We start from the raw sequence: 23,528 nt of genomic DNA, 5'->3' as shown, positions 1-23,528 counted from the left end.
CCCTGGCTGTCCTGGCTTGCTCTGTAGACCAAGATGGCCTCAAATTCAGAGATCTGCATGCCCCTGACTCCCAAGTTCTGGAAATAAAGAGGAACACCACCACAGCGCAGTTGCAAATAAATCCTTAAAAATTATACCAATGTAAGTTCACAGTGTTGTCTCTCTGAAGATACTTTATTACATATCTTAGAAACTATAGCATAAGATTCTTGTTCTTTTCTCTGGGGGCGGGGGGATTGGGGGGACATTGGACTTGAACTCAAAATTCTCTTGCCTCGGGCTTCTGAGTATCTGGTATCACAGGGATATTCCTACCTTTCCCTTCCTGAGAACTTTGCTCTTTTCACTTAAGGAGGCCTTCACAGCCTCTTGTAGCCCGAGTCGCATTTAGCGCTATCCACTTAACACACACTCATGTTTTACCAATTGTTACGAATTTTTTAATTCTGTACTTTACCAATTAATATTTTTATTCCACAGTTGACGAGGAAAAAAAAAATCCAAACTACACATAACAGAGGCTTACTGTTACAAATGGTTATAAAGACACCCAGGCTACCGATTTCATTCACTCAGGTATCTGAGTTCTAAATACAAAGAGTGAATAATAGATTGTCTCTTGTTTACTGATAATCTACTTAAAAAAAAAAAAAAGACAGATTCAATCTCAAAGATTAAAAAGTCAACTCCATAAATAAACAAACATAAATTTAAATACAACTCTAACACCAATGTTATATAATAAAAACTTCAATTTGGATCCTTTATCAAACAGGGTCTCTCATCATAGTTCTGACTGTCCTAGAACTCACTTTGTAGACCAGGCTGGCATTGAACTCTGCCTGCCTCAGCCTCCAGAGTGCTGGTGATTAAAGGCGTGTGCCACAACACCCAGTACTTGGATCCTTGTTGCTTTTTCATAATCTAGCTATTTCCTGAATTTGGTTAGAATAACTTTTATAGCAAAAACAGTACAATAGTAAATCTACTGAAAGCATAGTTTAACTAGTCATTTGATTTTAAAGGCCAGTAATGTAGAGTCAGGCATAGTCATCCGTTCCTATAATCCTAGCACTCACATAGCAGGGTGAATTTCCTAGTCTGAGTTACACAGTGAGCTCAAGATGAGGCTTGGCTAGTGTGAGACCCTGTCTCCAACAAGTAAACCCAGGACGGCAGAACATGCCTATGGAGATATTAAGAAGGTAGAGACCGGAAGACCAGATGTTCAAAGCCATTCTCTGTTACATACTGATTTTGAGGGCAATTTGGGCTATACGAGACTCTTAAAAAGAGAAAGAAACAACAAAACTCTTGTTCTTTGGCAATATTTATAACCCTGAAATAGTCTGAGACACAAGAATTTTACAGTTGTAATACACAGACTAAGAACATGATTCAATGCATAGATGTCACCGGAAATCTTTCCTGCAAGTTTGAGGAGTGGGTGGTGGGGTATTTATCCAGTACATAAGGAATAGTCAAGTTATTCTTTCAACAGATTTCCTTCTCACCTCCACCCTCTTCATGAAACACAGAAACCAGATCTCATAAAATATAACGCCTAGTTCATGACCACTGCCAAGAGTCTTGTCATTACAATAGGAAATCTAGCCCCTGGGTGATGGTGACAAAAGCTAGTCAGCCCTCACCTCACTGATCTGAATGACATTGCCTTTATGCTGTCCTGTCATCAAACTTAAACTTTTCTGAACCCTCAACTCTTCCAAAACACACATAAAAGAAAAAAGCAAAAAAGATGTAAAATTCTTTACCTGCACTGTCTTAAGGTGGTGCGGCCCTAAGAAGAGATGAGTGTTTGTTTCTAGCCCTGATTCACATTAGAAAATACAAAGCATTTTCTTATCACCTTCTTAATAATCTGTTGGAGAGGTTCACCACAGAGCTCATAACCTGGAGAAAAATGTGTCTCTCTTGGTAGCAAAAGTTAAGCACACAGCGGGCAGCTGCAGCACCAGGTGGACATTAGAGCAGAAGGGAAAGGAACAAGAACGTGCTCTGATAGGCTATGCTAACAGGCCAATAGGAAGAAGTCAAGGAACAAAGAAAGAGTTGATGTTTAGTTTAAGAATGCATTTAGAAACACACATATGTAAACATTTCCGATTCCTACACTCAAAAATCAGGTTTAAAGGCACCCTACAGGACATTGACAACACAAACACATAATATGAACAATAAAACTGAACGAGGGGACAGCAACTGCAGTGCTATCGCAGAGGCCCCGAGTTTAGTGTCTGGAACCCAGTGATAGTTCACCACTGTAACTCCAGCTCCAAGGGATCGGGTGCCTTCTTCCGTTCCAGCCTCCATAGGCACTACCCTCGAATACATAAATTCCCACAGACACTGGCACATAAACCTTAAAAATGAATCTGAGGGTCAGGGGCTTGTGGTTCAGAAGCAGAGAGCTTGCTTAGGTTACCTGAAAACTAGGCCCCAGTTTTTGTTTCTTTGTTTGAGATAGGGTCTCCTGGAACTCACTTTGGAGACAACGCTGGCCTCAAACTCTGCATCTGTTTCCAAGTGCTGGGATCAAAGGCACGCACTACTACCATCAGCCTAGGCCCCAATTCTTAAAAAACAAAACAAAACAAAACAAAACCCCAAAAAAAACCCCAAAAACCCTAGGAAGACCGGTGCAAAACAAACACGTGTGCTATGTATTTCCTATGATTGGTACCTCACACCTGTATGCCCAGTGCTTGGGAGGCCAGGCGAGACAAGTTTGCAAGACCAGCCTGGTGTACATTGTGAATTTCAGACCAACCTGGGATAAAATGAGTTCCTGTCTCAAAACTCAAATAAACAGGCTGAAGAAACGGTTCACTGTTTAAGAGCACTGGCTATGGGGTTGGGGATTTAGCTCAGTGGTAGAGCGCTTGCCTGGGAAGCGCAAGGCCCTGGGTTCGTTCCCCAGCTCCGAAAAAAAGAACAAAAAAAAAAAAAAAAAAAAAAAAAAGCACTGGCTGTTCTTGCAGAGGACCCAGGTTCAATTCACAGCACCCACACGGCAATTCACAGCCACCTATACCTCCCGTTCTGGACCTGACACCCTCTTCTGACCTCCAGCAGTTGTCATGCAAGTGTTGCACAGCCAGCCATGCTGGTAAAACAGCCATATACATAAACTAAGTTAAACTGTGAACGCTGTACCTTTATTCTTAGATCTTACATATATGCATCTGCATTAAAGTTTTCATTTTAGTTCATACTGAGCATTTTCTAGTTTGGGCACCATGTGGAACAAAACTTACCATAGTCACTCTCAAACTTTTCCCAGCACAAATCCTAGAGGAACTAAGGAGTGGCCAAACCTACCTGAGTTTCTCTACCAGTCCCAAAAATGACCTACCCTCTGCTACCAGTAATCTACAAGTCTTACAGAAACCACACTGACAACTGTGTGTTTGGACTCCCTCTTTGGCCCGTGCTGCTGAAATTTGCAAGCCAACTGATAATTTGCAAGCTAGCTACAAAAGGAGCTACTTAAAAAAAAAAAAAAAATCCCACTATGTTTTGAAAATTTGTGCCTCTGAGACTAACTGGACTTAAGGCATCAACTAAATGGAGGCTCACTCACTGCTCCTAACTTCTGGTCAGGAGTAGTTAATTACTCTCCAGATGGCAAGGATGATAACTTTTGGGTTTGGGAGAAGAGATCTGACTTGACAAAAGGCTAAACAGAATTCAGGGAAATCAATCCTCAATTTTTAACAGTCTAAGACATGACCCACACGAAGACAAACTACAATGCAAATAAAGGAAGGAATGAAAAAGAGGCAGAGTGCTCACTCTAGGCTTAAACCATTTGAAGACACACAGCCATAGTACAGGGCAGCAGGTCGAAACACAGCCAATTAAATTTTGTAAGTAATTTAACCAAAATTATAACAAAGCTGTGAACAATATCCAAACTTTTGGAAACGGGGGTAAAACTGTTGAGTTTAGTGGTCTGCACTTACACATCAAGAACAGGTCTTGAATTGAGGAATTAAATGCCTTCAAAGCCACTCACCTTGCTGTTTTTATCGCCGACCGAAGTCTGGCCCACGATCCTGAGAAAACTGGTCTGAAGGTTCGCTGAAGAACTGAGAAAAGTTAAAGTTTACATGGCAAAGGTGTCTCTTCCGAACGTACCCAAAATATTTATGACCACGCTTTACTATTTTTTTTGTCTCCTCAGAACTATTTAAAACCAAAATAACTTACCGAATTCAATTCTGACTACTGAACAAAACCCATGCCAGTAATGGAAACACAAAGGATTAACACAAGATTTAAACGCCAGGCAAATTATCTCCCAGCTCCACCAACACTAAAAAGTCACTTATGAGGAAAACCTGCATCTTTTCAACTCTAAACCAAACCACCCCTCTCGACAAACTACAGAGCAGTGGGGGAGGGGAGAATCCGGGGGAGAATGTGATAGCTCTAGTGCGGGTTTGTTTACAGACTACACCAACAATCATGAGTCAGAAATTCAAGCCACCAGATGCTTTCCAACTAATAAGGACCAAGCGGGACCGTTCTAAGGTGTCCTAAAAGATTTCGGGACAGGGGCAGGTACGCTAAGAGAACTAGATCACAAAGCACTCAAGAACAGGCTGCCAGTTTCTTGGACCTCGGCCTTCCGTACGAGGTGCTGGGCCTGAGAACTTGGGATGGGGGAAGGGGCACATTGCGCGGTGGCCCTGAAGTGACTAGGAGACACAGACAGAGCCGGGTCCCCAAATTATAAAGGAAGAAGAAATGAGAGTTTACGAATAGGTCACCGGACGAACAAGAAGTCCCTGTGAATCATGGGGGTGCCCTAGGGGGCAACCCAGACTGACCCGGGCAAAGGACAGGTAGTCCTCCCAGCACTGACGCGGGTGAAGGGGAATAAGACCTAAAGTCTGGGAGTTTTAGGAAAGGGATCGGGCCTGTCCTGCGGGAGAGCAGTCAGGGAGAGGGGAAACAGGCCGAGCCGGACTAAACACGGACCCGGTAGGTCAAGGGGAGGGCGTCCGGCTGGGGCAGTTACAAGCACGGGAGCTGGCGAGGCCCGGCAGCCCGCTTCCCATCTAGGGTCATCCTTCTGCCAGCGGATGCTCCAACTGTTCCAGGCCCAGCCGCCCCGTCCACTGCCGCCACCAACGCCGCCGCCATCTTACACTGGCCAGCGGCAGCCACCACCACCGTCTCGGGTCTCCGCGCCTGCGCCTGCGCCGTCACGCTTTCCGGCGGGGTTTGCGACGCTGTGCTGGAGGCGACTGAGCGAGAGCGGTCCCGCGAGCTCTGGGCTCCCAACCCTCCTGGTGGCCGCACAGGGGGCGGAGCCTAAGGCCAACCGAAGCAGCGAGGGGCGCGTGCGCGGGGCGGAGGAGTCAAGTTGTTTTCGTAGTTTCAGAGTGATGGCTTTTCTCCTGGTATTCAAAACACATGCGATTTAGGGGCTCCTTAGCGTTGTGATGGAAAACGAACCTCACTCATTCCAAAGGGACTGGCAGGCAAACTACTAGTCCTCTATGCCTGAGGTTCTAAATCTTGCCACAATTTTTTTCTTGTTTAAAAAAGAAACAAGGGGCTGGGTATTTAGCTCAGTGGTAGAGCGCTTACCTAGGAAGCGCAAGGCCCTGGGTTCGGTCCCCAGCTCCGAAAAAAAGAACCACAAAAAAAAAAAAAAAAAAAAAAAAAAGAAACAAAGCAAAACCCCTTTCCCCTTTGAGGCTCAAGACTGCACTTCCTTCAGTGGTTTAAGAGGCCTTCTGTCGAGGGTCACTTCTGCCTGACAGCACCCATTTGTCCATTTGTTTAAAAGAGCCTTAGTAGGTTTGGGGATGTTGGCCAAGTGTTGGAATGCTTCCTAAGGGTCTAAAAAGTTTGGAAAGTTTGACCCCAGACCTGGGGGTGAGAGTGAGACAGCATAGAAACTGGATTTATTTATTCATTTGAAACAGGGTCCTTCTACACAACTTTGGCTGTCCTGGAACGGTATAGATCTCATAAAGATCACCCACTTGCCTCTGCCTCCCAGGTGCTGGGATTAGGATTAAAGGCGCTCAACACCGAAGAGTTTAATTTTTAAAATTAGCATACAAACTAATAGATTACAAAGTAGCACTCAGGAGGCTGAGGCAGGATATACAGTAAGTTCTGGGCTAGAATACGTCCTTCCCCCACCTCCAAAACACACACACACACACACACACACACACACACACACACACACACACACACACACACCCCATACACACAAAACAAAATAGGTTTCCATGTGGCATTTTCATACATATATGTGTCAATACCTGGTTATTCCTGGTCCCCTCCCACTCATTTTCCCCTTCTTGTTGGTTACCTTCCTCCAATAATTACCATTAGCTTTTGTGATTAGGGTTTACTCCATTCTCTTTTCTTAGCTCCCCTTCCACTCTTTATATATCTCTTCCTTGCCTCTCAGTCTTCCTACTTCTTTGTTAAATATGAATAAGTATGTGTAATTAAGATATCTGTACACGTAAATTTAAACCCAGATTCTGCATATGGGAGAGGACATGTCATGCTTATCTTTCTGAGGGTAATTTATGTTGCTTATAATCTGCAAATACTATTTCACTCTTCATAGCTGAATGATTCCATTGTGTATACGTTCCATATTTTTTATTCATCTGCCGATATTCAGGTTTATTCATAATTTAGCTGTTGTGAAAATGCAGCTGAAATACGGATATCCCAAGAAACTTTGCAGGTTGGTGGCTTCAGGTGACTTTTGTACACAGCTTTGTGCTGACACCTAAAGGAAATCTATACAGGATTCTAGGATTCCAGATTACTCCTAGTTAGCAGGCTGGAGCACCTTATTTATTTGTAGCAGAAAAATCTAATAGAATCATTATATCCAGAGTAGACAGCAAAATAAAACAGTTTTTTTTTTTTCACTATCTAGGGTAGACATCAGAATGAAGAGATGTTTTCTGAGAGTAATTTAACCTTGAAGAAATCCTTGTAGAAATCCGGGGTGTTTTCTCTCATCCATGGGGTTATTTTTCTGAAGGAGCTTTACAGCCTTTGAGTGACTTCTGGGTCACAAGTTGGTCCTGGCACACCTGGAATGTCTTGCATTATCGAGCACTGCAAACAGTACACAGTAAGGACTAAGGTTGTAGGGTGTTTTTCTTCAAGAAACAGAGCTATTATAGGGTCTTTAGTATAAAGGAATTTGTCTTACCCCACCCCCAACAACATTTTCATAATAATAAACATGCTTTGGGGTACCTGTTCAATATTCAGTCCACAGAGGCTGGCTTTCCCTGCTGCCTACAAGGCCATATTTCCTCCTGCCATGTCTCTCTTTGGTGTGACTCAGAACACCAACAGTTGTTGAAGATGTCTTTTTAGATAAGGTCTCCTGCATCCCAGGCTGTATCCCATCTTTACCTCCAGAGTCAGACTACAGATCACTTCTGTAACTACTGCCTCCATCTCCTGAGGGCCAGGCATGTGCCACTATGTCTGATTTTATTCATTGTTGGAAATCAAACCGAGGGCTTTATGGATATTAGGCAAACACTCTATTAACTGAGTTCTATCCCCAGATACATTCTATTCCAAGCTGTCTCTTGTTGACTACTTGCTGAAGTAGACATGTGGTAATTAATACTGTTAACTCGACAAGATCTATAATTAGTTAGGAGGCGAGCCTCTAGGCATGCCTGTGAGAGATTACCTAGATTAGGCTAATTGAGGTGGGAAGACCCACCTAATTGTGGGTGATATCATTCTACAAGCTGGGGGGCTTGACTGAATAGAGAAAGCGAACTGAGTACCAGTATTTTTTACTCTGTTTCATGACTGGGAACACAATGTGACCAGCAAGCCTCATACTCCAGCTGCCATGCTTTCCCCATCATGATGAACTTCCCCTCAAACTATAAGCTGACATAAATGGCTCTGCTCACATAATTTGTCCAGCAATTTGGAAAGTAACTAACACAGCTGGTTTGGGGGGAAAGTGTAGAACAGGAGTTCAATCTGTAACTGACTGAACAATCAATTGAGATAACTCACTACCTTCAAAGCAGCCCAGCTGGTTTGGCTATTTCCATTAGTGTCCTGATGCAACTAAACATAAGACAGCCAGAGTGTCTTTTAAAATGTAAGTCAGGTCATAGTCCCTTATCCAAAACATCCATTACTTTCTCATCACATAATGAAAATCAAAACTATCTGAACTGACGGCTCAGCAGTTAAGAGCACTAACTGCTTTTCCAGAGGCTTCTGTTTCAAGTTCCAACACCCAACATACTAGCTAAACACTCCAGTTTCAGGAGATCTGATGCCCTCTTCTGGTTTTGTAGGCATTGCACACAAATGGCACACAGACATATATGGAGGTAAAACACCACACGTTAAATTTTTTTAACCAAAATTATCACAGTTCTACATTACCTGGTACCTATCTCATTCCTGACTTTATCTCTTCCCATGATGCCTGGATCTGCTCTAGCCTCATTACCCTTCTCGCTATCAGAAGCGCCACATTATGTTCCAGCTCCAGCTTGGTGTTATACCTTGGAATGTTCAGCTATGTTTATTATCCTGCATCTCTCCTAAGTCAGGCCTCTATACCAATGGTCCTTTGGTATAACACATCCTTATCTACATATACAGGTTCTGCTTTTATTTATGAGGCAGGGTCTCACTGTGTAGCTCCAGCTGGCCCTGAAATCACAGAGACCTATTTGCCTGCCTCTGCCTCCAGCACACTGAGTGTAAAGGCATGCACCATCATACTTGGTTCTGCTTTTATTTTTACAAGATGAGGTCTCACAGGTTGAGTGTGGTGGTCCATGCTTGTAATTCCAGTATTTGAGAGGTGGAAGCAGGAGTGTGAGTACAGTGTCTGTGTAAGCCACAGAGGGCATCAGATCCCCCAAAACTGGAGTTACAATCAACAGTGAGCTGCCATGTGGGTGCTGGGTCCTCTGGAAGAGCAGCCAATGCACTTAACCACTAAGCCGTCTATCTAGGCTTCAATTATATATTACAAATCTAACTATATTATTAGAATGTAAGTTGTTGAGGGCAGGAACCATCACTTTTTCATCTCTGTAATGTAATCTTCACCTAGAAGAAGGCTAATGAGCAAAGTAGTCAAAGTCCTGCCATCCAACCTCATCCTTTCATTCAGTCAGCAACCATTCATTGTAGTAAATAAATTGTATAGAGGCCTTTATCTTGGTACTACAGCAGTGAATAAAACAAACCAAGATTCTTTTGTTTACAGAGCTTTTAGTGCACGATTGGGAGTGCAGAGAAAGAGACACATAGAAACTAATATAGAGGCTGGAGAGATGGCTCAGCAGTTAAGAGCACTGGCTCCTCTTCCAAAGGTCCTGAGTTCAATTCCCAACAACCACATGGTGGCTCAACCATCCATAATGGGATCTTATGCCCTCCTCTGGTATGTCTGAAGACAGCTACAGTGTACAGGAGTACGTATGTATACTCATAAACATAATTATTTTTTAAAAATAAAATAATATAAAGTTATGAAAACTATTGTGAAGGGAGACAATGTAAAATAAGTTACTAGGGTTACAGGTTACAGGGCGGATGTGCTCTTTTTTCCCATAGGAGTTTGCAGAGACCCATTTGCTGAGGTATCCTCTGAATAAGGACTACAAATGAGAAAGTGAACAATACTCACCTGGGAAAAAGTGTTCCAGCCAGAAGGATCAGCAAAGACCCTGAAGGTCCAGTGTACTTATAGAGGAAGCCAGATGGTGGGAGAAAAGAAGGTTCAGATCGATTACAAATTTATGAACCAAGAAGAGAACTGATTTTCTTCTACATGTGTGCTAGGGAGTCATAAAAGATCCTGAATAAAGGTGGCATGACCTGATTTACAACGGAAGAAGTTCACAATAGCTGGCTTCTTTAACTGCCCTCAGGGAGGTAAAACAGAAGCTGGCAGACTCGTTAGTTAGGAAGGGATTGTAAAAGACCTGCAGAACTAGTACTGCAGGACAAGTGACAGAAGTGGCTGCACTGAGGTGCTCTCAGGTGGCATAGAGGTGAGTTTGCTAACAGACTGAGCACAGTGTGCAATACGAGGACAAAGCAAGGATGTGTTGGATTGTCTTAATTAAACACACAGTCAATCCTACTGAGGTACACGTGGGAGAAAAGGCGCAGGAGTTGTAAGGGGAAACACTCAGTCCTGCTACAGAAATACTCTCATTTCTTATTGGTGAAGACATGTTGGTTGCAATGGTTCCTATTTTGGTTAATGTGTTTGAGTCTATAGTGATTTAAAATTTACAGCCCAAAGTCACAATTTCTTTTACATCAACCTAATAAAATGGACACTTCAATCTACCCAACCTTATGACTTAGTTGGTGTGACAATAACCAACTGGTTAAATGGGGATTTGGTTAGTCACCTAAGTTGTTTGTTTTTTTGTTGAAAGGAAAGATTTATTTTGGCTTATGATTTCAGAGGATTTGGTCCATTGGTTGCTTGGCTCCATGTGCTTGGGCAGAGCAGTACAGCAGGAGGCGGGGTGGAGACTGTCCTTGGTTTCTTGGCAAACAAGCAGAGAAACAAGATAATAAAGGGAGAGGCCACGTAGATATATAGCTGTAAGGATAGGTAGGGACCTACTACTGCCTCCGGCTAAGCCCCACTCCCTCCAGCCTTTTATCACCCCTAATAATACCATCATATTGTGAATATATTAAGTGAAAGCTCCATTGATTACATCAGCTCCTTGGGATCTGTTTCTGGAAAGCCATGGTATTCACTAACCCCTAAGGTGTTTATTAACATTTTTATACATTTTAATGTTTCCCTTCCCTCAACTCCTCCCAGATCCTCCTCACCTGCCTACCTACCCAACTTTATATCCCCCCTAAAACAAAAAGAGCAAGAAACTCACAAACCCCACAAAAACAGTCAAAACCGTCTAAAGATCATAAGTCAAAAACAAAAGGCAAAACAAAGCAAATCAAAACAAAGTCCACAAGAAAACCATTGAATTAACTTTGTACTGGCCAACTGTCCCTGGGCTTAGGTCTGGGTAGTGACAATTTGGAATTTTGGGTTCTTTAAAAGTACAAAAATATAAGAATGTGTTTTAATTTTAATGTGTGGGGATGTGGGGCTGCTTTGGACTGACTGCAGCAGCTGACTGTGACGTGCCTCACGTTCTAGCAGAGGCATGGTTTTGCCAGCTGCAGACTGTGTCTGCGAATGTGGGACATTTGGAATTCTGGCAACTGTTCAGAGGCTATATAAATGCTGGGCCCCAAAGGTCTGGTTGGACGATGGTCATTCATGGGGGTTGTTTGTGGTGTGTTAGTAATCGTCCCTGAGAGAGGAAGGCCCTCCCTCCTGAGTCAGAAGCGCCTTCCGCACTAGCAGTATTGGCTGCCTGTCCTGACTCTTGCAGATGTCTGTTCACTGTTGTTGCTACCACAAGAGCCCAGCTCCTTCAGTGTCCAACATGCACTTAAGACCATGGCTCTCCAGAAACCTTCTAAGTAGGTCTCCAACACCACTCTGGGGCTGAGGCATCTGGACTCCTCACCTGAACGCTCCCTAGTTCTTAGACTTGTCGTCAGGTTAACAGACACTGCTGGCCTACTTATTACGTGCCATGTAAAAGCCACCTGATAAACCCGTTATAATATATTCATTCTATGGGTTTTGTTGCTCTAGAAAATCCTAATGCTGTTTTTCAACTCCTTTGAATGTTTTTTCCTGAGTCAAGTAAATGGTTCTTTGAATTGATAGTCTGTCTTAGAACTCTTTGTGATTCAGACACTGACCAAAACTTAGGACTTTTGACTTCAATTTTGAAGGCCCTATTTACAGATCTTGGCTGCCTATCTGTCCTGCTCCTAGGAGTACCTGTGTGCTATTAGCAGTTTCCACTCAAGCTGTTACCGTGGGAAAGCTACCAATCTGCTTCTGACAGTTAAGTACCTACTGCCTTGGCTTTCCAAAGGAATATGGCTGTTGTTTCAGTTATACAGCAAACGATGCATTCCCCTTCCTGCATCCTTGTACATTTCTGTATTATCTGCCATGTCGACCAATGTGATACCAGGCTAGAGGAAAGAGCTCAGTGGCTAGGAGATATCTGCTCTTTCAGTGAACTAGAGTTCAGTTCCCAGCATCCACATCTGGTGGCTCACAACCACCTTTAACTCCAGTCCACACACATACAGTCAGATTAATAATAAACCAATGGCCTAGTTTTAGCTTATGGGGCATTGAGAGGATGTTCTGGGGTTTCTGAAAACATTATATATCTTGTATGAATTTGTTTGTTTCATGAAACCATCTACCAGAACACACAGAATTTTGGAAGGGCAGCTCTTGTAAACTGTGAGCACAGCTTAGACACTTCACTAAAGTTTAGCTATGCAATTTATTTCTAGTTATCAAGAAAGAGAAGCAAGCTAGAAAAAGTGCGAGATAACCATATATGAATAGGTGTTTTTGTTAAAGACCATGTTTTTTCTCCACAGGTGACAGACACATGGGAGAAGATTTCAAGTGTAAGTACACATTTGCCTAGGCCCTATGGAGAGCCTAAGGAAAGCCAGAGCAGCATTAGTTCATGAAGGGGTTTGGTTTTAATCACTGAATCAACTTGTGACATTAGGAATCAGAAATAGACTGTCTAAAAATTTTAGTATTTGATATTGCTGTGAAATTCAATTATGTGACCAGTGGGCTTCACCTGTAATGGCGTCTAGACAGTTTAAGTGGTTTCAAATTTGCATGACAGGTTGTAATATAGTCTCAATTACATACCTGTCATGGGCAACAGGTCCATACACTAGATGTTTAAAGATAAAAACTCTGGTCCTTTACCACACATAAGTTGAGAAAGGCTGCCTAGAGCACCAGGTTTTATTCAGCTGTTAAGTCCCAGAGTAATTCAAATGGTATTTAGGAAAAGAGACTTGCTTATATTCAAGCAAAATGAAAATGGAAAAGTCTCAAAAATAAAATCCCTGTCAACCACAGCATCACCAGCAGAAATGAGAATAAAGGACAGCCAGCATGGCACAGAGCACAATTCCAAGGGCAGGTCATTCTTGTTCCTGTCTCCTTACCTGTCCTTGTCAAGTTTTTGTCAGGAGCATCAATACAATATTGGCAATTCAGGCCCCATTCATCATCACAAGTCAGCTGGTACTTTTCCCCTTTCTCAGAGGATGGAGGAATCTGAAATTCAGATCCTGAGACTTCGGTTTGATGAACTGTGCTTTGGGTAGTTCCCAGCCTGAGGCCTCAAGCACATTTCCTTCCATAGAATATGTGGCATCTTTAAACATGGTTTTAACCCAGGGGAGATGTGTTACGAGCTTAAAGTGACTCAAATGATAAATGTGAATTCATTCTTGCCAAGGTTATTTTCCAGAGGGGTGGATATGATCAGACTACATTGTATACATGTATTAAATTCCAAATGGTATTTAGGAAAAGAGACTTGCTTATGTTCAAGCAAAATGAAAATGGAAAAAAAAACAGTCTCGAAAATAAAATAAATAAAAAATATATTTTTAAAACGTTATTTTCCAGGTGAACCAGGACAGCTAGGTGACCTAAAAAGAATATCCATAAACTACATGGCAACCATGGTCCTTAACCCCACTGTGAAAAGGCAGCTCAATTCAAAGTTAGGTAATTTAGAAAACATGTTAACAATATATCATTAGCATCAATTATCTTGTAAAGAGTTAAGACTGAAGTACCAAGGAGATGAAGACAGTATTCTTTTGCTGAAAGTGCAACCTGAGCGGGAGGGCTGGGTCGTGGCAGACCTAACATCACCACCACACACAACTCTTCTGACATCTCTCACTCTTCCCTAGCAGCCTACACAAACTGAGGAAGAGTAGAATAGACCTGGATGAAAAACAGCCCACACGCTCGTCAGAATATTTATTGGACACTGCCCCATGGGGCTTGCAGGAAAAAAAAGAATCTGGCTACACCCCTTTCCCAAGCGCCTTCCTGAACCAAGGATTCTAGGGAATCTGATGTCTTAAATAAACCAAAATCTATCTGGGTAGAATGGCCATTCATGTACCAGATCTGACACCACAAGTATGTGTTGGCCAAAGAGGCAGAGAAGGGTCTAGTGAGAATGGTCCAGGTACTAGATGAAAGGAAACAAGATTAGCCTCCATCCATCACAGCCCTAGTTAAAAAGAGCAGAATAAATAAGACTCTAAAGAGAGGAGGTAAGGATAGTCATGGGGCAAAGCAAAGTCAAGAGCGGGGGGTCCCCTAAATCATGGAGTTGTAGAAAGAACCAGGGTATCAACTTGAGCTCTCAGGAGGAAAGGGGAATTAGGGCGCAGCACCTAAGGACAGGAAATGCCCAAGGCTTTGCTTTCAACCTGCTGACTAAGTGCAAAATTCCTTTCCCTTCGGAGAATTCCAAAAGAAGGCTAGCAGATACTGTGACAAGCCTCCAGCCCCACCCAGGCTACTTTTCTCCTCATTCCCAGAGGCCCTGCCTAAGAGAAGCGCAGTCTTAGGACTTAGCTCTTGCTCCCAGACACAAGGGAGGGAGTAGAAACAAGGCACAAAGTCCCTGGGAATCAAGGGGAACATGAGTACCACCACATGTAACATTATTTTGGAGAGTGGGAAGAAGTAAAATGCCCCACAAGGGATGCCTTCCTTCACCTAGCAAATAATTGGCCCGTTTCTAACAGCAGACACCATAATGGAGTAGGGCTCATAGAAAAGGCCTACAACAGGTCCTCAGCTGGTATGGCACAGTCTTGAATGGGATGTAGAGAGTGTGGGGCAGCAGCTCCCACAGATGATACTCCTGCCTCAGTTCCCAGTGACTCTGTTGATTCCAGATGTTCCCCATGGCTGGGACTCAGGGAGGAAACCGTGTTGTGTTTCACATGATCAGACACTGTTCGCCATTAGCACCTGGTGGGCCCGATAGATTGAGGGCATCCAGGTCAAAGTTGAGGCCAGGAGGCTGGAGAAGAGACAAAGGGGCTGAGAAAATCACTCATATTTCAGGTCAGAGCTTCTGAAGGTCCGTCCTTAGCAGCCACAATGATCACCTTATATGGATTACCTAAGGATTACTGGCTTCTGCAAACTGGGAACTGGGTTAAAATATACAAGACATACTCACCATCTCCCCAGCCAGCTCTTTCGGAGGGTGGCCCAAGTCCTGTAACTAGAAAATAAAAAGAATATAAGAGTAAAAAAAAAAAAAAATTTGAAAATCACAGAAAACACAAAAGCAACAAAAAGAATTGGATTAGTCATCTGATTTTTTTTTCTGATCATGGTATGCAGTCATTGTAGTGACATTTTTGAGAATTCTGGAATTTCGTTGCTTTAAAAAAACCACAGAAAGGGTTGGGGATTTAGCTCAGTGGTAGAGCGCTTGCCTAGCAAGGCCCTGGGTTCAGTCCTCAGCTCCGAAAAAAAAAAAAAGAAAAGAAAAAAAAAAGAAAAAAAAAAAACAAAAACACAGAAATATTTTAAGAGTGTGCTTTCATTTTAATCCCAGGTATGGAGATATGGGGCTGCTTCAGACTGACAGCAGCAGCTGACCACGATTTGCTGCATGCTCTGGCGGAGGCATGGCTTTGCCAGCTGCAGATAGTTTCTGTGATTGTGTGAGGTTTGGAATTCCAGGAACTTTTTTGAGGCTACATAAACTCAAGGCCCCAAGAGGGGCGAAGAGGGCAGGGCTGTTGGTTGTTTAGGGAGGTTGGCTGTAGTTTGTTAGCAGCCGTGGTCAAAGAGGACACAAGAGAAATTAGATTCAGGGACTTCTTTCCCTCTGTTCTTGTTTCTCTCTTATCTCCTGTTAGTGGTGAATCCGGGAGTGGAGGTTGTTAAGGGTGGGAGGCAGTGTAAGGAGGCCTTACCTGCTGCATAAGATCGAGTACCGCCTCAAAGCGAGCCCTGTGAGTAGCCTCGCTGTCTGTGGGCGTCTCTGCCTCGAACTGCTCGCAGATTTTGCCCATGACACTGTGCTGCTGCTGATACTTCTCAAACTGCTCTGGGGGAATAGACTCCTGGTGACTCTGTAGCCATTCTGGATACTAAAGAAAGAGAGGAGAGGGATGGGAAGGGATGCAGCAAGCAAGTTCATCATGAAAAGCACAAAGTACTGTTGACTCCAGCAGATCATCTGGACACACTGGTATACATGGTAACTGCAGATTAGTAAACTATGCTTGTGAAAAGCAAGATTTAGCCTCTAAGGGTTGTTTAGTTTCATTCTTATTGCTGTGATAAAACATCAAAAATAACTTGGGAGGGGAAAGGGTTTATTTCATTTGACACTTTCAGGTAACAGTCCATCACCAAGGGCAGAAACCTCAGTCACCATAGAGGAATACTGCATACTGGCTTACTTGGTTGGCTTTTAGCCGTCTTATATAGTTTAGGCCTACCTGCCTAGGGTTGATGCCACCCACGGTGGGCTATGCCCTCCCATACCAACCATCAATCAAGGTAATTCCTCACACACATGGCCATAGTCCAATCTAATCTGGGCAATCCCCCAACTGAGGTTCCCTCAGATGACTCTGGGCTGTGTAAAGCTGACAGCTGCAGCTAACTAGGACAAGGGTCACATATGGTCTTAGTTAACACTGTTGGGCTATTGTTGCATTAAGATTTATTTACGTTTATTTTGTATTCATTAGTGTTTTGCCTGCATGTATATATTTGTACCATGTGCATAGCTGGTGTACTTGGAAAGAGAGGTGTCAGACACCCTAGAACTAGAGTTATGGATGGTTATAAGCTACCTCGTTGGGCCTGGGAACGGAATCCAGGCGACCAACAGCAAGTGCTCTTTAACAAACCCCTCTGTTGTTGTCATTAATTGTAATTTTAAAAAACTCTTATCTCATTTGTATGAATATTTGCATGTATTTATATCTGTGTGCCTCGTGTGTGTCTGGTCTCTCAGAAGATGGAAGAGGGCATCGAATCCTCTGGAACTGGAGCCGGCCATGGACCTCTGTGACTGCCATGTGGGTACTTGGAATTGAACCAGGTCCTCTGGAAGAGCAGCCAGTGTTCCATCTCTCCCTAGCCCTGTTGTTTTTAAACTTAAAAATATAAAAACCAGGGGTTGGGGATTTAGCTCAGTAGTAGAGCGCTTGCCTAGCAAGCGCAAGGCCCTGGGTTCGGTCCCCAGCTCCGAAAAAAAAAGAAAAAAAAAATATAAAAACCAGGGCTGGAGACGGCTTGAGTGGTTAAGAGTACACACTACTTTTGCAGAAGACCCGAATTACTTCACGTTTCATTCCCGACAACACCCTTATCAGGTGGTTCAGTGCCAGCTGTAACTCCAACTCAAAGGTGGTTTGATGGCTGTGGCCTCCAGTAGGCACCTGAACTCATGTGTACACACACACACCCCTAATTTAAAAACTGTAATAAAAATAAATCTTTTAAAAACAGTGTAAAAAATACTCTCAACTTGAGAGTCAGACTGAGGCTGTACAAACACTGAGAGTCAGTCAGACTGAGGCTGTACAAACACTGAAAGTCAGTCAGACTGAGCCTGTACAAACACTGAGAGTCAGTCAGACTGAGCCTGTACAAACACTGAGAGTCAGTCAGACTGAGGCTGTACAAACGCTGAGAATCAGTCAGACTGAGCCTGTACAAACGCTGAGAGTCAGTCAGACTGAGCCTGTACAAACACTGAGAGTCAGTCAGACTGAGCCTGTACAAACACTGAGAGTCAGTCAGACTGAGGCTGTACAAACACTGAGAGTCAGACTGTCAGACTGAGCCTGTACAAACACTGAGAGTCAGTCAGACTGAGCCTGTACAAACACTGAGAGTCAGACTGTCAGACTGAGCCTGCACAAACACTGAGAGTCAGACTGTCAGACTGAGCCTGTACAAACACTGAGAGTCAGTCAGACTGAGCCTGTACAAACACTGAGAGTCAGTCAGACTGAGCCTGTACAAACACTGAGAGTCAGTCAGACTGAGCCTGTACAAACACTGAGAGTCAGTCAGACTGAGCCTGTACAAACACTGAGAGTCAGTCAGACTGAGCCTGTACAAACACTGAGAGTCAGACTGTCAGACTGAGGCTGTACAAACACTGAGAGTCAGACTGTCAGACTGAGGCTGTACAAACACTGAGAGTCAGTCAGACTGAGCCTGTACAAACGCTGAGAGTCAGTCAGACTGAGGCTGTACAAACACTGAGAGTCAGTCAGACTGAGCCTGTACAAACACTGAGATTCAGTCAGACTGAGCCTGTACAAACACTGAGAGTCAGACTGTCAGACTGAGCCTGTACAAACACTGAGAGTCAGTCAGACTGAGCCTGTACAAACACTGAGAGTCAGACTGTCAGACTGAGCCTGTACAAACACTGAGAGTCAGTCAGACTGAGCCTGTACAAACACTGAGAGTCAGTCAGACTGAGCCTGTACAAACACTGAGAGTCAGTCAGACTGAGCCTGTACAAACACTGAGAGTCAGTCAGACTGAGCCTGTACAAACACTGAGAGTCAGTCAGACTGAGCCTGTACAAACACTGAGAGTCAGACTGTCAGACTGAGGCTGTACAAACACTGAGAGTCAGACTGTCAGACTGAGCCTGTACAAACACTGAGAGTCAGTCAGACTGAGCCTGTACAAACACTGGTCCGCAGCTCCTGCTCTTGCTCTTCGGCCACAGGTTGCCTGTGATGCTGTAGAGCTTGTATTTCTCTACTTCATTTCTCTGGTCAAACTATAAGCTCTTTCAAGCATGAACCATCATCGCTTAAACACTTTCCAACACCACCACTAAATCATGTGAGTCCTTACTGGCGGAATTAGTAAAGAATATAAGAATGAATAAATCAGTCAAACTCAAAGTCTTGAACTCATTTATAGAAAACTAGAGTTGGAAATTTCCCCTTTTAGCTGAGACATTCCCAGTGTGGATAGATGATCAGATCACCAATGTAGCTTAATTCTCTCAGTAACAACTGCGAGAGTGTTTTTAAAAATTGTACTTGCCCACTCAAATTGCCTTTACTATGCATAGTCTGAGCCAAGTGGCCCAGACTATTGATATATTGAAGTGAGGAGAAAAGACAGAAATGGGAATTCACAGACCTTTTCGGTGATCTCCTTCAGGGATGGATACAATACATCCTTAGACAAGAGGTTCTGCATGAGGCTCTGCATGATGGGGAGAATGTTCCCTTCCCCGTCTCCTTCATCCATGCCCAGCCCTTCCATGGCTTTTGTCAGTTCTTCTTCAGACATGCCTGCGTTCTAGACAAGACAAAAGAGAGGTGAACAGGCACACTGCCTTCCTGAAATGCTTACCACACTTTCAGGTGGAAACAACTATCGAAATTTGCCTGTAACAAAAATCAAAGGGGGCCAGATTTGGGGAGATATGCCAGAGCTTTTAGAAGTAGACTTTTTGGGGTTGGGGATTTGGCTCAGTGGCAGAGCGCTTGCCTAGGAAGCGCAAGGCCCCGGGTTCGGTCCCCAGCTCCGAAAAAAAGAACCAAAAAAAAAAAAGAAGTAGACTTTTTTTTTCTTTCTTTCTTTTCTTTTCTTCGGAGCTGGGGACCGAACCCAGGGCCTTGTGCTTGCTAGGCAAGCGCTCTACCACTGAGCTAAATCCCCAACCCTTAGACTTTTTTTTTTAAGTTTAATCTTATTTATGTTTTTTTTTTTTTTTCCGACTGCATGTACATCTCTGTGAAGGTGTCAGAAGCCTTGGAACTGTAGTTATAGGTAAGTGTGAGCTGGCATGTGTGTGCTGGGAATTGAACCCCAATCTTGTGGAAGAACAGCCTGTGCTCCTAACCACTGAGCCATCGCTCCAGCACCGCCCACCTCAAGAGCATCTATTTTGAGAGAATGCTCAGGAAACATCTTATTCCTTTCCCTTTACCTGAAGGTCAGTGGCATTTTTGGCTAGCCCACTTAATGTCTCCTTTAGGCAAGAAGTAAATTCTTGTTGAGAACTTGCATCGCTGCCTAGGAGAGATGGAAAGAACGAGGATTACCTAGGATTTTAACTGTCAGCTTGTCTACACTGCCTAGTTACCAGTCTGGATATAAAGCATTTCCTAGGAAACTACTACCTCTTCCAAATCTCCACTGTTCTGTACTTACCTCACGGTCATGCCGTAAGTCTATATTGATAACGTGTTGGTTGTTCGCTACAGTAACACTCCTTTACAAGGGTTGGTTTGGGAGAATCATATTTATTTTTGAGGTAGCGTCTCACTCTGCAGTTCTAGCTGTTCTAAAATGCACCATGTCGATCATGGTGGCCTCAAACTCACAAGATTCACCTCCCTCTGCTTCTCAAGTGCTGGGATTGAATGAATACGCCACTACGCCTGACTGGAATAACCTTTTTTTATTGCTTCCCAAAACATCTTACCCTTTTCTTTTAGTAAGCAAGCTTCCCATGTCTCTTCCTCTTGCCTTGCCCCACTCTGTGACTGTGACATCGTGACTGTTATCAACTTTACAATCCTGCTATTCTTAAGCGATTAAGAGGTCTGTCCAGCATTTTGTGTTTGGGGCTTCCTCACCCACTCTCCCAGCTGCCTCTGAGAGCTTCTGGAACTGCTCCACCAGATGGGGCTCTTCCTCAGCCAGCTCCTTCATTGCCTTCTCAAACTCTGCGGTGGCTTGGGAAGCCAGCTCACTGTCGAACAGTTCCTGGAAAAATTTCTCTTGGGAGGCAAAGAGAGCATCCTGCAGGGGAGAGGTTTACAAAATTTGCCTCCTACAGCATCACCCTGGGTCTAGCCTCTTACAGGAGCTCAGATTGTAGGTTTTGGGAAATGAAACATCTTCCCCCACAAGCACCTCCACTGAACATTCCATCTGCCTCTTTTCAGGAGGACAGCAAGCAAAGACTTTGGCCATTGAAGGAATAATCTGAGGCAGCACACAAATCCAACCACTTAAAACTGCTCTTTACTCGAGGCACTTCCTCGTTATCCCTGTTTCATAGGAACTGAGGCCTGGAAGTACACTCAGCAGTATGAGGCAAAGGTACCCTCCCAGCCACCCCTCTGGCCCACAGGGGCCTGCCCCACCCCTGCTCTGAACTGCATACCCATCCTCCCCCTCCCTTAAGGGGATAGAATTTATACTTTGGCAGTGTCTCCTGGCGATCTCTTCTGGGGCCCTGAAGCATCGGGGGCCGAGATGGTAGGAGAGGGTGCTGGGGAGGGTTTGGCTTTATCAAAATCATCAAGAGCACCTTCGGAGACAAGAGACATGGTGGGTATGTTGGGGATGGATAAGGCTAGAGAGCTGTGTGATTTGAAGCAAACTACTAGGAAAATGATATAAAGTGACCACTCTCCTGAACTTCTCTCTCTCTCTTCCTGCTCTCCTGTCTGGACCACTCGTCAATAGGCTTCCCCCCTTCCTTGGGAAACATCTAGTTTACTGTGACCAATTGGGAAGAAAACCCTTTTACACAGAACCAGTGTTCACCTCAGAACTAGGAGGAAAGAATTAAATAAAAGCTGGGCAGAGAAATCTTTAAAAGGGCAAATTGTAAAATTCCCTTAAGGGTTGGGGATTTAGCTCAGTGGTAGAGCGTTTGCCTAGCAAGCACAAGGCCCTGGGTTCGGTCCCCAGCTCCGAAAAAAAAAAATTCCCTTAAAAGTTCGACACATTTCGTCTAACTTGAAGAGGGGAGAGCCTTGTTTCTTTTTTTTTTTTTTTTTTTTTGGTTCTTTTTTTTTCGGAGCTGGGGACCGAACCCAGGGCCTTGCGCTTCCTAGGTAAGCGCTCTACCACTGAGCTAAATCCCTAGCCCCGAGAGCCTTGTTTCTTTGAATTCACTGAGGCCTTAGCTAATTAACTTCTTGTAAGAAAGCACAGAATATACCACCCAGCTTTCCACAGGTCTAACTACTAGTATGCATTCTACAGGAAGGTATTAACTCTTAAGTTATGTTCCAATTAGTTCTCAGTAGGCACCTATAGCCTCCTTGGCCTCATATGCAGTATCCATGGGCCAATCCAGTCACTGAGCACTCCTCTTGCTATATCTGTTCATTTTCTACTTGTCTACATCGTTGTGACTGAGCAAGAGATAAAAGGTTCACCTCTGCCCTGAAAAGCCTGTGTTGTAACCAACACTCTGCTTGCCAGGACTAGGGAAAGGGCACTGGCTTCACTCGGGCAGAAAACCGGAGTGGAGTGCAAGGCCAAGACAGAAACGAAGGTCCACCATCTTTTGAGGAAGAAGAAACCGTTTCCTCTGGGACTGGCTCACTTTGTTTTTCCAAAGGATAAAAAAGGATGCCAGGCATTCTGAGGAAGGGACCGGAAAAAATCACAAGTTCAAGGCTAGCCTGCAGTCCTTAGTGTGAGGTCAGCCTAAATAGACTACACAAGACAGGCTCTCAAAATCACACTACTTGCAAGAAAGAACTAAGGGTCTGATAAAAGCCTGAGGGAAAAAAAGACTGTGAGGTAAAAAGGCGTTTCGGGTTAAGAAAGATTCTACCACGTACATATAGAGCTTAAAGGTTATTTTGTTCTGAGAATCCTGCTACTGAAAGGGGAGGTGATTTCAATAATTTACTGAAGCCGATCATGGTGAGTCCAGCCTGTGATCTCGGTACTCCCAGAGGCAGAGGCAGAAGATTGTCGCGAGTTACAGATCAGCCTGGGATATCGAGAACCTTGCCTCAACAACAATCCGACAGTCTAAAGCAAGAGAAGTTTGTAAGGGGGTCGTGAAACAGCTCATTACGGTTAGTTTTCCCCTTCGCAGGGAGATGTACGGTTTGGATAGATCATTGACTAAGGTGAACACCCAGATTCAGCTAATAAAGAGGGCCGGGGTCGAACTCAGACCACCTCCCCCGCCAACCATTGAAGAGATTCTCCCGCCCCGCCCAAAAATCTCAAGTTCACTTAACCCCCATGATGGGTCCTCTCCCCCGATACTTCTGGACTTTCCCATTTTGGGCTCTTACTTTCCAAAAGCTCCTCCAATTCCCGGTCCGCTTCGACCCCAGCACCGCAACCTCCTTCAGCAGCCGCCATCTTGCTGCCTCCGACTTGCCGTAGGAGGTGGAACCACTGGCGCCACCACATGCCCCACCCTCAATCCCGCCCCCATGACTTGAGCAGCCAATAATATCGTTCGACCTGCCGGACCGCCATTTTTAAAGGGACAAGAGACTGGATTTGTTTTTGTTTTTGTCTTTTTCTTGTGCTGGGACTCCAACCTAGGACGTACTAAGCAAGCACTCCATCACTGGAGCTACACGGCCTTGAACTAGATAAATTGCTCAAGCTGGTCCAGAAATCGGGGTCTCCCGTCTCCACTTCCCAAATACTTGACCCACCAAGCCCAGCTGGATTGAGGGGACGGGCAGAAGGGGTGGGAGGGATTTATTGTGTGGTGTTTGTCTCTTTAATCTGGAATCTTTAATCTGGAGAGGTTTTGTTTTCAGGCAGGGTTTTCCAATCCTAC

At 44.2% G+C, this 23,528-nt stretch overlaps 2 protein-coding genes across 9 annotated transcripts in view; both read right to left on the bottom strand.

The window, feature by feature from the left end:
* The window catches only part of Dcaf8 (DDB1 and CUL4 associated factor 8), a 57,920-nt gene extending 52,041 nt beyond the window's left edge, over nt 1-5,879 (bottom strand). For 3 of the 6 annotated variants that reach the window (XR_010056926.1, XM_063272522.1, XM_063272520.1), the window contains exons 1-2: nt 5,008-5,211; nt 4,040-4,112 (exon numbers count right to left, since the gene is read on the bottom strand). The gene's annotated coding sequence lies outside the window, so the exon portion shown is untranslated. Of the gene's footprint in view, nt 1-4,039; nt 4,113-4,233; nt 4,252-5,007 lie in introns of those variants that run through there. The other 3 variants (XM_006250297.5, NM_001014231.1, XM_006250298.4) reach the window with 3 other exon arrangements.
* A 769-nt stretch (nt 5,880-6,648) lies between these two features.
* Pex19 (peroxisomal biogenesis factor 19) lies at nt 6,649-23,165 on the bottom strand. Of its 3 annotated transcripts, NM_001134777.1 has the most exons (9): nt 23,026-23,121; nt 21,178-21,287; nt 20,608-20,773; nt 19,956-20,041; nt 19,160-19,321; nt 15,940-16,116; nt 15,192-15,236; nt 9,713-9,768; nt 6,649-7,134 (listed from the first exon to the last, which is right to left on the bottom strand). In NM_001134777.1, the coding sequence occupies exons 1-9, from the start codon at nt 23,093-23,095 to the stop codon at nt 7,125-7,127; spliced, it is 882 nt and encodes a 293-aa protein (NP_001128249.1). In that variant the 5' UTR covers nt 23,096-23,121; the 3' UTR covers nt 6,649-7,124. The 3 variants fall into 3 exon arrangements, with proteins under 3 accessions (NP_001128249.1, XP_038946446.1, NP_001100845.1); XM_039090518.1 differs by lacking the exons at nt 6,649-7,134; nt 9,713-9,768 and adding an exon at nt 13,562-15,049 and having other exon boundaries at nt 23,026-23,165; NM_001107375.2 differs by lacking the exons at nt 6,649-7,134; nt 9,713-9,768 and adding an exon at nt 13,562-15,029.
* Nucleotides 23,166-23,528: the final 363 nt, after the last annotated feature.

This window comes from Rattus norvegicus, chromosome 13, assembly GCF_036323735.1.
Source record: "Rattus norvegicus strain BN/NHsdMcwi chromosome 13, GRCr8, whole genome shotgun sequence".
Classification (NCBI taxonomy): Eukaryota; Metazoa; Chordata; class Mammalia; order Rodentia; family Muridae; genus Rattus; species Rattus norvegicus.
Note: the sequence above shows the minus strand (reverse complement) of the source record. Positions and strands in the feature narration are given on the sequence as shown.

Excerpts from the sequence above, each read along its gene's own strand:
- Pex19 (XM_039090518.1), bottom strand. The coding sequence starts at position 23,146 with ATGTGGTGGCGCCAGTGGTTCCACCTCCTACGGCAAGTCGGAGGCAGC. Across the intron at positions 19,322-19,955 it reads AAAATGCCACTGACCTTCAG|AACGCAGGCATGTCTGAAGA; the intron begins GTAAAGGGAAAG and ends TGTCTTGTCTAG. Across the intron at positions 16,117-19,159 it reads TGAAGGAGATCACCGAAAAG|TATCCAGAATGGCTACAGAG; the intron begins GTCTGTGAATTC and ends CTCTTTCTTTAG.